The sequence below is a fragment of the Elephas maximus genome, chromosome 4 (genome assembly GCF_024166365.1).
Source record: "Elephas maximus indicus isolate mEleMax1 chromosome 4, mEleMax1 primary haplotype, whole genome shotgun sequence".
In the NCBI taxonomy this organism is placed as follows: Eukaryota; Metazoa; Chordata; class Mammalia; order Proboscidea; family Elephantidae; genus Elephas; species Elephas maximus.
In genome coordinates this window covers 27419337-27437276 of record NC_064822.1, presented here as the reverse complement: position 1 = coordinate 27437276, position 17940 = coordinate 27419337, and the positions used below count along the sequence as shown (strand labels likewise).

Below are 17940 nucleotides of genomic sequence, written 5' to 3'. Positions count from 1 at the left end.
GATATATGATCCTTGGCTGGCAGTTTTTCTCCTTCAGTGTTCTGTATATGTTGTCCCATTGCCTTCTTGCCTGCATGGTTTCTGCTGAGTAGTCTGAACTGATTCTTATTGATTCTCCTTGAAGGAAACCTTTCTTTTCTCCCTGGCTGCTTTTAAAATTCTCTGTTTATCTTTGGTTTTGGCGAGTTTGATGATAATATGTCTTGGTGTTTTTCTTTTTGGATCAATCTTAAATGGGGTTCGATGAGCATCTTGGATAGATATCCTTTCGTCTTTCATGATGTCAGGAAGTTTTCTGTCAGGAGTTCTTCAATTGTTTTCTCTGTGTTTTCTGTCCCCCCTCCCTGTTCTGGGACTCCAATCGCCCACAGGTTATCCTTCTTGATAGAGTCCCACATGATTCTTAGGGTTTCTTCATTTTTTTTAATTCTTTTATCTGATTTTTTTTCAGCTATGTTGGTGTTGATTCCCTGGTCCTCCAGATGTCCCAGTCTGCATTCTAATTGCTCGAGTCTGCTCCTCTGACTTCCTAGTGCGTTGTCTAATTCTGTAATTTTATTGTTAATCTTTTGGATTTCTACATGCTGTCTCTCTATGGATTCTTGCAACGTATTAATTTTTCCACTATGTTCTTGAATAATCTTTTTGAGTTCTTCAACAGTTTTATCAGTGTGTTCCTTGGCTTTTTCTGCAGTTTGCCTTATTTCATTTGTGATCTCTTGAAGCATTCTGTAAATTAGTTTTTTATATTCTGTATCTGATAATTCCAGGATTGTACCTTCATTTGGGAAAGATTTTGATTCTTTTGTTTGGGGGCTTGGAGAAGCTGTCATGGTATGCTTCTTTAAGTGGTTTGATATGGATTGTTGTCTCCGAGCCATCACTGGGAAACTAGTTTTTCCAGAAAATCCGCTAAAAAAAAAAATGCAGTCAGATCCCTATCAGAGTTCTCCCTCTGGCTCAGGCTATTCAGATGTTAATGGAGCCGCCTGGGAGGGTGGGGGAGGGATCAGAGAGCTAGGAGTGTAGCACCTCAGAATATAGCCAGAGTTGCTTGTCTTGCTTGGAATGACTATTATATCTGAGATTCCCGCAGGGCGCGTCGCCTATGTGTGCTGGCTGTGTGGAGATTGCCCCCAGGGGGTCTGGCCCACTGGAGTCACGGTCAGATCCTCCGCTTCCAGCCCCACGCCCAGCGTCAAGGCTCCCCTACTGGGACGGTGCACTCTCGACTCCAAAATCAGTCGCTGCCTCCCGGGGACTTCTCGTCCCTCCAGCTGCGTTGCCCTGCCGCCCCCGAGAACCAGTTGGGCTGCCTTCCGGGGTTAGTTCAGGTGGGTGGAGCAGCTCCCTGTGCTTGTGCCGTGACCGAGTGTCCCGGCTGGGACGCTGTGCTCCCCGCTCCAATACCAGTCGCTGCCTCCCGGGGACTTCTCCTACCGGCTGCATCGCACGCCGCCCGCGCGACCCAACTGGGCCCCCTCTCAGGGTTAGTTCAGGGGGGTGGAGCAGCTCTCCGTGTTTATGCCGTACCTGCGTCTAGTCCAAATCCCGGTGGGATGGTTCCCTGGCTGGGACGCTGCTCTCCCCGTTCCAAGACCAGTCACTGCCTCCCGGGGACTTCTCCTACCGGCTGCGTCCCACGCCGCCCGCGGAACCGGCTGGTCCCCCTCCCGGGGTTAGTTCAGGGGGGTGGAGCAGCTCTCTGTGCTTGTGCCGTACCTGACTGGTACGCTGGCTCCAGGCTCTGAAAACAATCGCTGCTTCCCCGTATTAGTTCGTTCTCCGTCTCTAAATCTGTGTTTGTTGCTCAGGGTTCGTAGATTGTTATGTACGTGATCGATTCACTTGTTTTTCCGTGTCTTTGTTGTAAGAGGGATCCGAGGTAGCGTCTGCCTAGTCCGCCATCTTGGCTCCGCCTCCCATCAAATACCTTTTTGAGAAGAGTTAATAAACACTATATTCTCTAATTTCTTGTATGTTTGAGAACATATTGCCTCTGTAATTGAGGGACAACTTGCTGGGTAAGAAATTCTTGGCCAATATTATCTCCCCCTCAGAATATTGTAATAAATGTCTTTTAACATTAAAAGAAGCTGTGGGGAAGTTTAAAGTCAACATGCCCTCAAGATTTGCTGCTTTTGCCTGGATGCACTTACAACTCTTTTTCTTTATTTTTGAAAGTGCAAGTAATTTTATCAGGATACATGGTACAAGTGGCCACTCTGTACCAATATTGATAGGACCCAATGGTTCTTTTTGACCTACAGATTCACAGGAAAGTTTTCTACTGATATCTTTCATTAGGATTATGTTCTATTGGTTCCAACCTCTTCTTGAGAAACTGAAGTTATGGTCACATTGGATCTCCTTGAGTGCCATATTTATCAATTTATCTATTATTGTTTTTATATATTTTTCCTTCTCAATTCATTTTGCTATTTTCTGTATACTGCACTCCTGACTGTGTTTTCAGTTTTGTTTACTGCATTTCTTTTGCTTCTACCCAGGCTTTTGGTTTAATAATTTTTCTGTCTATTTTCTGAATTCTGACCATTTGCATTTTTAGGCTACTTAGGCTGTCTTATAAAGAATTTTTTGTAAAACCTAATGTAATTTCTTTACGCTATTTTGTTAAGAGACATCTGCAAACATCCATTAACAATCAGAATGTGAAATGTACAAAGTATGAATCACAGAAAATTAGAAGTTGTCAAAAATGAAATGAAACACTTGAAGATCATTATTGTAGTCATTAATGGGACCAGTATTGGCCATTTTGAATCAGACAATCATACGATCTACTACGCCAGGAATGACAAATTAAAGAGACCAGCATTTTGTTCATTGTTCAAAAAAAAAAAAAAGTCAGGATCTACTCTGAAATACAATACTGTCAGTGGTAAGACAATATCCATGCTCTTACAAGGAAGACCAGTTAATACGACAATTGTTCACCTTTACACACCAACCATTAATGCCAAAAATGAAGAAATTGGAGACTTTTATCAACTTCTGCAGTCTGAAATTGGTAATACATGCAATCAAGATGCATTGATAATTACTGGTGATTGAAATGCACAAGTTGGAAACAAGAAAGATCAGTGGTTGGAAAATACAGCCTTAGTGACAGAAACAACACAGGAGATCACATGATAGAATTCTGCAAGACCAATGACTTCTTCATTGCAAATGCTGTTTTTCAACAACATAAACAATAAGTATACACGTGAACTTCACCAGATGGAATACACAGGAATCAAATCGACAATATCTGTGGAAAGGGATGATGGTGTAGCACAATATAATCAATTAGAACAAGGCTAGGAGCAAACATGGAACAGGTCATCAATTTTTCATATGCAAGTTCAAGGAGAAGCTGAAGAACATTAAAAACAAGTGCATGAGAGCCAAAGTACTATCTTGAATATATCCCACCTGAGACCATCTCAAGAATAAATTTGACACACTGAACACTAATGACTGAAGACAAAACAAGTTGTGGGATGACATCAAGAACATCATACATGAAGAAAGCAAAAGATCTTTAAAAGACAGAAAAAAAAATCAAAATGGATGTCAGAAAAGACTTTGAAATTTGCTCTTGAATGTAGAGCAGTTAAAGCAAAAGGAAGAAATGATGAACTAAAAGAGCTGAACAGAAGATTTCAAAGGGCTGTTTAAGAAGACAAAGTAAAGTATTATAATGACATGTGCAAAGACCTGGAGATAGAAAACCAAAAGGGAAGAACACACTCAGCATTTCTCAAGCTGAAAAAACTGAAGAAAAAATTCAAGCCTTGCGCTGCAGTACTGAAGGGTTCCACTGGCAAAAATTTGAACAATGCAAGAAGCATCAAAAGAAGATGGAAGGAATACACAGAGCCACTGTACCAAAAAGAACTGATCAACATTCAATCCTTTCAGGAGGTACCACGTGGTCAAGAACCAATGGTACTGAGGAAGAAGCCTAAGCTGCACTGCAGACATTGACAAAATGCCAGTTGAGATATTTCATCAAAGAGATGCTACACTGGAAGTGCTCACTTGTCTATGCCAAGAAATTTGGAAGATAGTTACCTGGCCATCCAACTGAAAGAGATCCATATACGTGCCTATTCCAAAGAAAGGTGATCCAACCGAATGTGGAAATTATAGAACAGTATCATTAATATCACATGCAAGTAAAATGATGCTGAAGATAATTCAAAAATGGTTATAGCAGTACATCAACAGAAAACTGCCAGAAATTCAAGCTGGATTCAAAAGAGGATATGGAACTGGAGTTATCATTGCCGATGTCAGATTGATCTTGGCTGAAAGCAGAGAATACCAGAAAGATGTTTACCTGTGTTTTACTGACTATGCAAAGGCATTTGACTGTGTGGATCATAACAAATTATAGGTAACATGGTGATGAATGGGAATTCTAGAACAGTTAATTGTGCTCATGCAGAACCTGTACATAGACCAAGAGGTACTGGAACAGAGCAAGGGGATACTGCATGGTTTAAAATCAGTAAAAGTGTGCATCAGATAAAGGAATAAAGGGTATCCAGATTGGTAAGGAAGAAGTAAAAGTATCCCTATTTGCAGATGACATGATTGTATACACAGAAAACCCCAAAGAATCCTCAAGAAAACTCCTGAAACTAATAGAAGAGTTCAGCAGAGTATCAAGATACAAGATAAACATACAAAAATCAGTTGGATTCCTCTACACCAACAAAAAGAACATCGAAGAGGAAATCACCAAATCAATACCATTTACAGTAGCCCCAAGAAGACAGAACACTTAGGAATAAATCTTACCAGAGATGTAAAAGACCTTTACAAAGAAAACTACAAGACACCACTGCAAGAAACCAAAATAGACCTACATAAGTGGAAGAACATACCTTGCTCATGGATAGGAAGACTTAACATTGTAAAAATGTCTATTCTACTAAAAGTGATCTATAGATAAAATGCAATTCTGATCCAAATTCCAATGACTTTTTTTGATGAGATGGAGAAACAAATCATCAACTTCATACGGAAGAGAAAGAGGCCCCAGATAAGTAAAGCATTACTGAAAAAGAACAAAGTGGGAAGCCTCACACTACCTAATTTTAGAACCTTTTTTTTTTTTTTATTATACCACCACAGTAGTCAAAACAGCCTGGTACTGGTACAACAACAGATACATATACCAAAGGAAAAGAACTGAGAATCCAGACACAAATCCATCCACATATGAGCAGCTGATATTTGACAAAGGCCCAAAGTCAGTTAAACGGGGAAAAGACAGTCTCTTTAACAAATGGTGCTGGCATAACTGGATATCCATTTGCAAAAAAATGAAACAAGATCTATACTTCACGCCATGCACAAAAACGAACCTAAAAGGTATCAAAGACCAAAATATAAAATTTAAAACGATAAAGATCATGGAAGAAAAAAATAGGGACAATGCTAGGAGTCCTAATACATGGCATAAACAGTACACAAAACATTACTAACAATGCACAAACACCAGAAGAGAAACTAGATAACTGGGAGCTCCTCAAAATCAAACACCTATGCTCATCCAAAGACTTCACCAAAAGAGTAAAAAGGTTACCTACAGATTCGGAAAGTTTTTTTTTAGCTATGACATTTCTGATCAGCATCTGATCTCTAAAATCTACATGATACTACAATAACTCAACTACAAAAAGACAAATAACCCAATTAAAAATGGGCAAGGATATGAACAGGCACTTCCCTGAAGAAGACATTCAGTAGCTAACAGATACATGAGGAAATGCTCACAATCATTAGCCACTAGAGAAATGCAAATCAAGACTACTATGTGATACCATCTCACTCCAACACAGCTGGCATTAATCAAAAAAACACAAAATAATAAATGTTGGAGAGGTTGTGGAGAGACTAGAACACTTATACACTGCTGGTGGGAATGGAAAATGGTACAACCACTTTGGAAATGAATTTGGCACTTCTTTAAAAAGCTAGAAATAGAACTACCATATGATCCAGCGATCCCACTCCTTGGAATATATCCTAGAGAAATAAGAGCCTTTACATGAACAGATATATGCACAGCCATGTTCACTGCAGCGCTGTTTACAACAGCAAAAAGATGGAAGCAACCAAGGTGCCCATCAATGGATGAATGGATAAATAAATTATGGTATATTCACACAATGGAATACTATAATACTCAACAAAACACAATGATGAATTCGTGAAACATTTCATGAATGGAGGAATCTGAAAGGCATTATGCTGAGTGAAATTAGTCAGTTGCAAAAAGACAAATATTGTATGAGACCACTATTATGAGAACTCAAAAAATAGTTTAAACAGAGAAGAAAATATTCATTGATGGTTACGAGAGTAGGGAGGGAGGGGAGAAAAGGGTTATTCACTAATTAGAGTAGTCAAGAGCTATTTTAGGTGAAGGGAAAGACACACAATACAGGAGAGGTGAGCGCAACTGGACTAAACCAAAAGCAAAGAAGATTCCTGAATAAACTGAACGCTTCGAAGGCCAGCAGGGGCAGGGGTTTGGGCACCATGGTTTCAGGGGACATCTAGGTCAATTGGCATAATAAAATCTATTAAGAAAACATTCTGCATCCCACTTTAGAGAGTGGCACCTGGGGTTTTAAACGCTAGCAAGCAGCCATCTAAGATGCATCAACTGGTCTCAGCCCACCTGGACAAAAGGAGAACAAAGAACACCAAAGACACAAGGTAATTATGAGCCCAAGAGACAGAAAGGGCCACATAAACCAGAGACTACATCAGCCCGAGACCAGAAGAACCAGAAGGTGCCCGGTGACAGCCAATGACTGCCCTGAGAGGGAACACAACAGGGAACCCCTGAGGGAGTTGGAAAGCAGTGCGATGTAGACCTTAAATTCTCCTAAAAAGACCAGACTTAATGGTTTGACTGAGGCTAGGAGGACCCTGGAGGTCATGGTCCCCAGACCTTCTGTTAGCCCAAGACAGGAAATGTTTCCAAAGCCAACTCTTCAGACAGGGATTGGACTGCATTATGGAACAGAAAATGATACTGGTGAAGAGTAAGCTTCTTGGATCAAGTAGACACATGAGACTATGTGGGCAGCTCCTGTCTGGAGGGGAGATGAGAGCACAGAGGTGGTTGGAAGTTGGCCAAATGGACATGAAAACAGAGAGTGGAGAGAAGGAGTGTGCTGTCTCAATAGGGGGAGAGCAACTAGGAGTCTATAGCAAGGTGTATATAAATTTTTGTATGAGAGACTGACTTGATTTGTAAATTTTCACTTAAAGCAAAACAAAAACTAAAAAAAAAAAGTATGCGTCAAAGTCGTATCCTTTCACATACTTATTCAATCTGTATGCTGGGCAAATAATCCAAGTAGGTGGATTATATGAAGAAGAATGCAGCATCAGGATTAGAGAAAACCAATTAACAACCTGCAATATGCAGATGACATAACCTTGCTTGCTGAAAGTGAAGAGGACTTGAAGCACTTACTGATGAAGATCAAAGACCATAGCCTTCAGTATGGATTACACCTCAACAAAAAGAAAACAAAAATCCTCACAAATGGACCAATAGGCAACATCATGATAAACAGAGAAAAGAATTAAAGTTGTCAAGGATTTCATTTTGGATCCGCAATCAATGCCCATGGAAGCAACGGTCAAAAAATCAAATGATGTGTTGCACTAGGCAAATCTGTTGCAAAAGGCCTCTAGAAAGTGTTAAAAAGCAAAGATTTCACTTTGAGAACTAAGTTGTGCCTGTCCCAAGCCATGGTGTTTTCAGTCTCCTCATATACATGTAAAAGCTGGATGATGAATAAGGAAAACTGAAGGAGAATTGATGCATCTGAATTATGGTGTTGGCAAAGAATATTGAGTGTACCACAGACTGGAAGAAGAACAAGCAAATCTGTCTTGGATGAAGTACAGCCAGAATGCTTCTTAGAAGTGAAGATGGCACAACTTCTTCTCAAGTACTTTGCACATGTTATTGGGAGGGATTAATCCCTGGAGAAGGGCATCATGCTTGATAGAGGGTCAGCGAAAAAGAGAATGACCCTCAACAAGATGGACTGACGCAGTGGCTGAAACAATGGGCTCAAACATAGCAATGATTATGAGGATGGCACAGAAGTGGGATGTGTTTCTTTCTGTGTCCCCAGGATTGCTGTGAGTCGGAACTGACTTGATGGCACTTAACAACATTAAGAGACAGTATGTTGTCTTTATAGCACTGTGACTGTGGGGAACTTATTTGTCTGAATTTAGCTGTTTCCTTTGGTGATGGAATTACCTCAAACACCATTGTACAAAACTCTTGTTATTCCCTTTGCCTGGGTGCCCATCTCCACTCAGACTTTAGCAGTCAGACAGTGAATATGGGTAACTCCAAATCTCTACCAGTTTATAGGTTCACTGTGTTGCGATCTGGCAATCTGTCTCTAGTGCCTTTTTCACTCCATGGTGTCCCAGCAGTCCCCTGGCCTAGAAGACAATCACAGGCAATATAAAATGACGAGTCCATATGGCTTTTCCTTAGGGTCCACTTCTCCTGGTGTTTTACAACGTAAAACTAGGTCTCTGATGGGAAATTCCCCACTTCTTCCAAGGCCCGTTCACTTCCCTAATTTCTGTTTACTATGAAAAAAAAAAAATTTAGCTACACCTTTCACAACCATAATACTTATGAGGGAGGAAATCTTGAGCTTTGAAGAGGCATGTATTAGCTCTCAACATAGTACGGACGGGTCAGTCATTCGCAGCATTTGGCAGGTTGTTTCACAGCTTAAGATTTAGACATGAACTCTTCCTTGTTTTGGAGAATGAGTTTTTCCTACTTTTGCTCTTTTTTTGTAGTTTTTATACCATTTGCTCTTTTTTTTAGTTTTTATACCATTAACCAGAAGTACAGGTTCTCATAAAATTCCACAAACTAGTTTTGTGTTGTTGTTGCATGCCATCAAGTAAATTCCAACTCACGGCATCCCTATAGGACAAAGTAGAACTGCCTATAGGGTTTCCTAGACTGTAAATCTTTACAGGAGCAGATTGCCAGGCTGTTTCTCCCATGAGGTGGCTCGTGGGTTCGAACCACCAACCTTTTGGTTAGCAACTGAGTGCTTTAATCATTGTGCCACCAGGGCTCCTTATAAATGTAGAAGGCAGAACCAGTCCAGGGTGCTCACCAGATCCCATTTCATACTCCTCCTCCCTGGGTGTGTGGATTCATGACTCGTGGTGACCCCACATGTGCAGAGTAAAACTGCTCCATAGGATTTTCATGGCAGTGACCTTCCAGAAGCAGATTGCCAGGCCTTTCTTCTGACGCACCTCTGGGTGGGTTTGAACTACAATCTTTGCAGTTAGTAGTCAAGTACTTAACCATCAGCATCACCCAGGTTTATGTACAGGTAGTCCCCAACTTAAAATGGGGTTCTGTTTGGTTCTGATGTTAAGTCAAATACCTCAATTTTTTTTTTTTTTTTTTTTTAGTTTTCAATATTATTGCCTTTTATTATCAGTATCTTTGTAAATCCAGTCTTTATTTGTCTTTGGTGGTTGGAAATATTACATACAGACTTACCAAAACCCAAACCAAACCCAGTGCCGTTGAGTTGATTCCAACTCATAGCGACCCTACAGGCCAGAGTACAACTGCCCCATAGAGTTTCCAAGGAGCACCTGGCGGATTCGAACTGACGACCCTTTGGTTAGCAGCTGTAGCACTTAACCACTACACCAGCAGTGCTTCCTATAGACTTACAGATATATTTTAATACATACATACATAAAAAATACACAAATCATTTAAAAAACAGAGTTTTAAATATAATTCATCATAACTAAAATACATTATAATTCAGGGACTACCTGTAAAAAAAAAAAAAAAAATTACCAAAAAATCCATTGCCGTGAAGTCGATTCCGACTCAAAGGGACCTTATAGGACAGAAGAGAACTGCCCCATAGGGTTTCCAAGGAGTGGCTGGTGGATTTAAACTGCCGGCCTTTCGGCTAGCAGCTGGGCTCTTAACCACTGTACAACCAGGGCTTACTAAGAAATGTTTATTTACTTCCATCTCATATCTACTCTACTGTTTTAAAATTATCACTCTACTTGTCTGCTTGCCCAACTCAATTGTAAGATCCTTGAGGCCTGTTGTTTACTGCTGAATCTTTTTCTTTTTCTTTCCATTTTGCTACCTTAAAACCTAGGTTCTTTAAGATTCCGAAGACAAAGAGTATAGACGTTTTCTCTGGCCTTTTCTTGAATGGATTCAATTAAAAATCAATAACTATAACACTACTTAAACTATTTATATTAAGGAGAGTTTGAAGGCCCATTGCAGAAAGTTATATACAGTTGATATTTAAAAAGAATTTCTGGTTGCCAAGTGGACAACCAGGTAATGGTGTATGTGGAGACCATTAAAGGTGAGACATAGACTAGAAGTAGAGGCTTTGCGAGAGTAAGTTCTAACTTATATAAATTACATTCAATATATTTATTAATAAATTAACAGTCATCGGGAGATAAAAAAGATGATTTGTGACATAGTCTACCAAGTAACATATTACTAAGAAGGCAGAAAAAGATACCTTCTGCATTAAAAGTACAAAAAATTCCTTCAGTAGCACACAGATTCCACAAATCCCCAAGGTGGAGGTAAAGCTTCAAAGAAAAGTGACACATGAGTCAAACTGATGGATAACAAGGATTTCAAAACATTGATATTCCGAGTTAAGTTAAATATAAAGTAACCATATAATTTATTATCCCAATTAGGATAATTTGGGGAGCGAAAGGAACCAGTTTAATGACAGCAGAACAAAAGATGTAACCTGGACGTGCCTTTGGCAAACCTGGTGAAATACTAACATGAACATGCAGGCTATCTCCTACTACCTCTTCCTCAGATTGGTCTTCTCAGTCTCGCTTATATGTGCCATGTTCCCTCCTGCTCGGGTTACTATTTGTGTGGTCCCTCAATTACACAGTCATACTTTTCCACCCACTCAAATAGGTTCTATTCTTTAAGGATACACTTAAGCTCTACTTCTCTTCAGAATCCATTATGACAACTTTGACCCATATGAGCTAATCCCTTTCTGGAATGTATATACATAATTTTTATCTAGGTCCCTGGGTGGCACAAATGCTCCACTTCTAACCCACCCAATGGCTCCATGGAAGAAAGGCCTGGTGAACTGCTTCTGTAAAGATTACAGACAAGAAAACCCTATGGAGCAGTTCTACAGTTGTCACATGGGGTCTCTATGAGTTGGGATCGACTTGATGGCAACAGGTTTGGTTTTGATTTTATAATCTTCATATATAACCTCACTATTATTCTTAACTTGTACTGCATTCAAATCTTTTCTTCCTAATTAGACGATAATTTGCATAAGGACCAAGATCACAGATTAAAAGTCCTTTGTGTCTTCCCCTCATCAGCACACAGCTCTTGTTAGGTGCTCAAAAACATGTATGCTGACTCGAACTGAGAAACAAGGATACTATGAGAGTGTTACTCAGAGGTAGGACCCCAGTTAGGACAAAAAATGAAGGAAGGAAGAAAGAAAGAAAGGAAGGAAGGAAGGGAGGGAGGGAGGGAGGGAAGAGAACAGGGATGGACAGATAATTCTTCCCTAGGAGACAGAAAAAAGTTCAGTTGATTGTTAACAAGGTTTCTGCATAAGCAATTGATGACTGGGTCCTGCAGAATCCACCTAATACGCCCAGCTTCGGCCGTCCAGCTCATTCGAGGCAACGTTTTGGCTATATAAATTATGATTTGATAAACTTATGGCTATTTATATAATAACACATTTTACTTTTCACCATTCGTGCACGCCAATTCTAAGTGATGACACTTGGTATTTCCCATAACACTCTCATGTAACATCTTTCCATCTCTAGGGCCACTTACATCATACTTTCAGGCTCGACAGCACAAGCGCCAACTGCTTTTGTGACGTTCACAAGAAGAGACTGGTTAATTCCAACGAGGAGGTTGACAAGAGGCTGAATGCCGCCACACTTCCGGACAAGGACACGGTTTTCATGTTCTTGGCAGCACTCACCCAGGGCACCAACCACATTCACAAGTACTTCTTCTGGCTGATCAGTTAGAAGTCCCACCAAGGTTTCAATGGCTTTGTATTCACGAAACCTAAGTTCGTCCCATGAAAAAGAGAGAGGAACAGTATTATTTTTAGTATAAAGTTAGTGATATTAATAGTAGGAATAATAGCTAAAAGCCACTAAAGGCTAACCGCATGTCCATTTAATTGTTGTTGTTTGCCATCAAGTCAATTCCGACTCATAGCCACCCCACGTGACAGTGCAGAACTGCCCCAGGGGGTATCCTAGGCTGTAATCTTTACAGAAGGAGCCCTGGTGGTGCAGTGGTTAAGCTCTCAGCTGCTAGCCAAAATGTCCATGGTTTGAACCCTCAGCTGCTCCATGGGAGAAAGACGTGGCAGTCTGCTCCCATAAAGATTACAGCCTTGGAAACCTTATGTGTCCTATAGGGTCGCTATGAGTTGGAACTGACTTGATAGCAATGGGTTATGGGAATCTTTATGGGAGCAGATTGTGTGTTCTTTCTCCCATGGAGCTGCTGGGTAGGTTTGAATCACCAACCTTTCGGTTAGCAGCCAGGCTCTTAACTGGTGCACCACCAGGGCTCCTTCATTTAACCGTAATCCTATAATATAATGTACATACTATTATAATCCCTGTTTTAGGACAGCTAACCTGAGCCCTGGTGGTGCAGTGGTTAAAGCAATCGACTGCTAAAGAAAAGGTCAGTGGTTCCAAACCACCGGCAGCTCCACGGGAGAGAGATGTGGCAGTCTGCTTCCACACAGATTTACAGCCTTGGGAACCCTGTGGGGGTCTCTGTGAGTCGGAATCAACTCAACAGCGGTGGGTACCAGTTACCGGCTGGTAAATAGTAAAGCTGGCGTTCACACCCAGCCATCGGACTCCAGATCTGTCCCTTCAACATCGACACCACACCGCGTCCAAGACAACTGGTGTCTTTTCTAGATCTGAGAGTCTATGATTCTACTCTAAGAATTCTTTTCCCATCTTACAGAAACTATTTTATATGAACAAAATGTTTAATGAAATAATTATATATTTATGCTTTTAAACACACCAAACATGAGCTCATGTACCTATTTGGGTGTGACAAGTCTTTCCAAATAAGTGGTACCTTGTGCTACTTGGGTAGAAAGATCATTCACAATCAGGGAGTTTCAGTACTAACCGTTAATAAATTTTACTACCTCTTTTGTCATGCAATTTCAGTCTGATTTTTTTCCCTGTAAATATACCACAAGGAAGGATGCTGCATACAAGTACACATTCTTCTATATAGGGCATGTTCCTTTATATAAGCAAGAAACTTCAGCAGTATTTTCAAGTACTATAATGCAGTTGAATTTTTTAAAGTTACTTAATAGAGCCACCACCACCATTACAAGTTGCCCTTGAGTAGAATTTGACTCATAGCAACCTCGTGTGTGCAGAGTATAACGGCACCCCATAGGGTTTTCAGGGCTGTGACCTTTTGGAAGCAGATCACCAGGCCTTTTTCCTGAGGCTCCTGAGGGTTCAAACTTCCAACCTTCCAGTTAGTAGTCAAGCACTTAAATGTTTGTGGTACCTAGGGACTCATTATCAGAGCCAAGTAACTTTTAATAAAGTGAAAAATTTGTTAAGTTTACTTCTAATCTAGTCAAACCATTGCTTTATTACACATTCTCTATTAAGTAAGCCCGTTTTGTGTCAAATAGTCAGGACGTGTGAATCTCTTGTTAAAGGGAGCCATCACGTCAAGACTAGAAAGAGTTGCCTCAGAACATTCACCACTGAGAGTGTGAACTCTTAAAATATATAAAGAGGTAAGTCTGAGGATTAAAACAAATCAAATGGCCATAAAGTTTACAAATATTTTTAAATAAAATGCTGTGAAACCATATTTGTAAATGGATACCCTTTAAGGGTAGCTGGCTAGCTGGCATTTAGCTGACATCTTGTTTATCTTTAGAAAAGGAAAAAGGATGTAATTACTCCCAGATCTAAAGATTCAGTGGGAACTTCATCCCTTCTCTGAGAGTTCTCACCAGAAAACATCAGAGATACTTCTAATATAAATGGCTGTCCCTATGTAAACCAGCCCTTTCGCACAGAAAGATTAAGTCAGCAAGCCCCTTGGCCCTACTGTTGTTGTTATCTGCCTTCCAGTGGGTCCAACTTATGGGGGCCCCATGCACATCAAGATCAGACTGTTGTATCACAGGGTTTTCAATGGTTGATTTTCAGAAGTAGATCACCAGACCTTTCTAGTCTCTCTTATTCTGATTGCTCTGCTGCAATCTGTTCAGCATGTTAGCAATAGGCAAACCTTCACTGACAGATGGGTGGTAGCTGCACATGACATGCACTGGCTGGAACTAAACACAGGTCTCCCACATGGAAGGAGAGAATTCTACCACTAAACCACCACTGCCCTCACGCAGGCCCAGAAAATCATTGCCAGGTGGTGGGGCTGGGGTAGAATGTCTTTCATTTCTAAAACTCTCTTAATGATGCCAACTTAAGGTTTTGGGTGGGAACCCAGAATATATATCTATGAAAACTACAGCGGTAGCATTAGAATTGACTATTAAAACAGCATTAACTACAAGGATGTGTTTCAGTGCCCATGTTTGTATTACAGACTATTCAACGTCTTCTCTTACTTGGTCACATTCTCTTTGCTGATGGAGCATTTCCATATTGCCCCCGTGACGGCGGCTAACCGCTCTTTATTGTCAGTTTTACTGAGCAGACTGGCCAGTGGTTTCAGTCCCCCATGCAGCCTCACCAGGTCCCGGGTCTCCTCATCTTCAGCACACTGCACAAAAAGTCAACCAGAGGCTGTCAGTGTCAAAGTGCAGCAAGCTCCCGGTGATGACTAAAGAGGTTGCCAGGCTAACAGTTATTAAACTTCTTTTCAGAGAGTATCATTTTCTGAAGGAGCCTCCAAGTAAAATATCATTCTGCCCTCTGACAGCGTGTCTCTTCCCAGAAGTGGTTTTGGCAGTGTAGTTCCTACACCCTTGGCAATTCTCCCAAACCTGTTCCACAGTAGCCTGGGCTTCCACCAAGACAGAGGCAGAGGTCAGTAAAAGCCTACAATGCCACATGCATGGACCAAGTATTTCTCCAGGGACCCAAATCAGAGTCTTGGGAAAATGCAGTGGAGAAGATGGATGAGTGACAGGGATTCCATCAGATTTTCAATGACCCCAAAACTAAGAGATGAAGAATTTTTCCCAATAGAGTCTCTCTCCATGCCCCTCTTAGAGTAACAGGTTGTATTACCAGACCTGACAGTTGATTCCAACACACGTTTATCCACATTTGTGTTATCCTTTGAAAGATTTACTGCATAGATTTTCCAAACTGATCATCCTCCTCAGGTTATAGAGCCAATGGATGATTAATTTAATACAGATTTGGTGATTATCCTAAGCATACAGTTATTTCTTGGTGCCATGCAACACAGGTGCATGTCACGCACCATTCATGAGGACCACAAGAAGAAACCGTGCAACAAACGCACCACAGAACTGCGTGTTCATCCGCCACGTTATCTTCTAGGTGTGACTTTCAGTTCCAGTTCAGTTACAACTTCTAAAAATTAATCACTATTTCTAACTGAACCCTCAATGGTTGCTCATGCTATGTGTATATATACGCCTCTGCTAGAATGAGTTCCCCTCTGACACTATCTTTCTGGCTTGTTCTCTCACTTAGCACATCTTAGGTGCGTTCCTAAGCTAAAACAACCAAACAAAACCCATTGCCGTCCAGTTGATTCCAACTCATAGCGACCCTATAGGACAGAGTAGAACTGCCCCATAAGATTTCCAAGCAGCGGCTGGTAGATTCGAACTGCTGACTTTTTGGTTAGCAGCACTAGCTCTTAACCACTACACCACCAGGGCTCCAGGGCACTCCTCTATTAAACCACTTGCCGTGGAGTCGATTCTGACTCATAGTAACCCTATAGGACAGAGAACTGCCCCATAGAGTTTCCAAGGAGCACCTGGTGGATTTGAACTGCCGAACTTTTGGTTAGCAGCTGTAGCACTTAACCACTATGCCACCAGGGTTTCCAGAGCAGTCCTAGATCTAGGAAATCTCCTCTGATTAGGTAGAAGCTGGCACAGCAGTGGCCAGCCATCGCTAACTGGTCCAGGCCATCTTTCCCCTTTACCATTCTAATCTGTCCTCCAGTATACTATAGAAATTATTATCCACAAGAAGTTAGTGAAGATTAAGTAAATTAATAAAAAGATAACACAGGAATACACACATAAACACACACTCATTTATCCATCCCAAGATCATTGTATTTAAACGTTGTTTGTTAGCTAGCTGCTGTCAAGTCAGCCACTGACTTGTGGCGACCCCACGCACAGTGGAATGAACGCTGCCCAGTCCTGCACCATCCCCATGATGGGTTATAGATCGGACCACTGGGCTTTCATTGGCTGCTTTTCGGAAGTAAGTCACCAGGCCTTTCTTCCTAGTCCATCTTAGTCTGGAAGGTCCCCTGAAGTCTGCTCAGCATCATAGCAACACTCGAGCCCCCACTGACAGATGGGTGGTGGCGGTGCACGACGTGCGTTGGCTGAGAACAGAATCGGTCTCTGGCATGGAAGGGGAGAATTCTACCACTGAGCCACCTACGCCCCATGTGTTTAAATAGGATCTATGAAAAGCAATATAGAGGTACCATGTACTTATTTTGCACTTTTACACTAAGTAAACTGTTTTAGGAGAAAGACAGAGATGGTCATATAAGTTTCTTCTAGAAATACAAATCATAGGGCATGTGGGCACAATTTTCTCTCTGACATGCATAGTTTTCGCTCTGTCACTGCCACAGGGCAGTGGTTCTCAGATCTCTGTGTGCATGAAAATCCCCCAGGGTGCTTGTTAAAAATGCGGATTCCTGAGTCCCATCCCCAGAGAAGGAGACTGCATGTTTAGAAACCCTAGTGTAAACTATGTGAAAGGGACAACCGCGATGCTCGGGTCAGCTCCTCAGACCTGATAGATGGCCATGGCACAGTGCTCTTGAAGCTGCTCATTCTCACTATTCAGGTTCTTCACTAGGTTCTCAATGATCCGTTCTGCTTTGATCGCAGCTCGGTAGTTTTCCTAGGAATATAAGCGGAAATATTTATGTGCATGTAATTTATGAATATAAGAACAACCTAGTATAAATATATTTTAATATAAATTTGAATATACCTCTTTTCAGGGCAGTTTCCTTTTCCCTATTCTGTCACTGATGTCTGGAACTTGAACTATAAATCTGAAGCTTTCTTTTTCATTAGTAAGGTAATTCTCAAGGATTTGTAAACTTTTAGCAAGTCGGATCATAGATATAATAAAGCTGGTAGAAAGAACACTAAATTATCTGGTTCTTGTTTCTCTGGGCTTCCTACCTCAATGTCACCCCAAAATCATTGCAGAGTGAAGGACAAATATCTCTTCCTTACCTCACCCTGCATATCTACATGTATCCAAGCAACCATTTACTAAATGGAAATTCAATGTCATACGTCTCGTTTCACTAATATTTTTAGGTCAGCTTTCCAATATAGCAACACAGCTTTAGCAAAAAATATTTTGAAAAACTTCTTTATACTCTTCGCATAGAAAACACAATGTTTTATAATGTTTTGTGAATTCTGTAAATCTCTTAAAATGAAGAGATTTGGCATCTGATTCTTTGGCAGATTTGGCCGCAGTTTCGGGAATATTCTAGATACATATCACACATATTTCAGAGGCCGATAAGAAGCTCAGTATGGTTGAAGGTGGGTGTCTTAGTTATTTAGTGCTGCT

At 41.0% G+C, this 17940-nt stretch overlaps 1 protein-coding gene across 6 annotated transcripts in view; it reads right to left on the bottom strand.

Annotated features, from left to right (window-relative positions):
• Positions 1-17940, bottom strand: part of ODAD2 (outer dynein arm docking complex subunit 2) — a 257613-nt gene that overhangs the window by 142623 nt on the left and 97050 nt on the right. For all 6 annotated transcript variants that reach the window (XM_049881739.1, XM_049881742.1, XM_049881741.1 and 3 more), the window contains 3 exons: positions 17137-17247; positions 14775-14929; positions 11951-12193 (listed from right to left, as the gene is read on the bottom strand). In XM_049881739.1, the coding sequence (XP_049737696.1) occupies positions 11951-12193; positions 14775-14929; positions 17137-17247 (509 nt within the window). The remainder of the gene's footprint in view (positions 1-11950; positions 12194-14774; positions 14930-17136; positions 17248-17940) is intronic.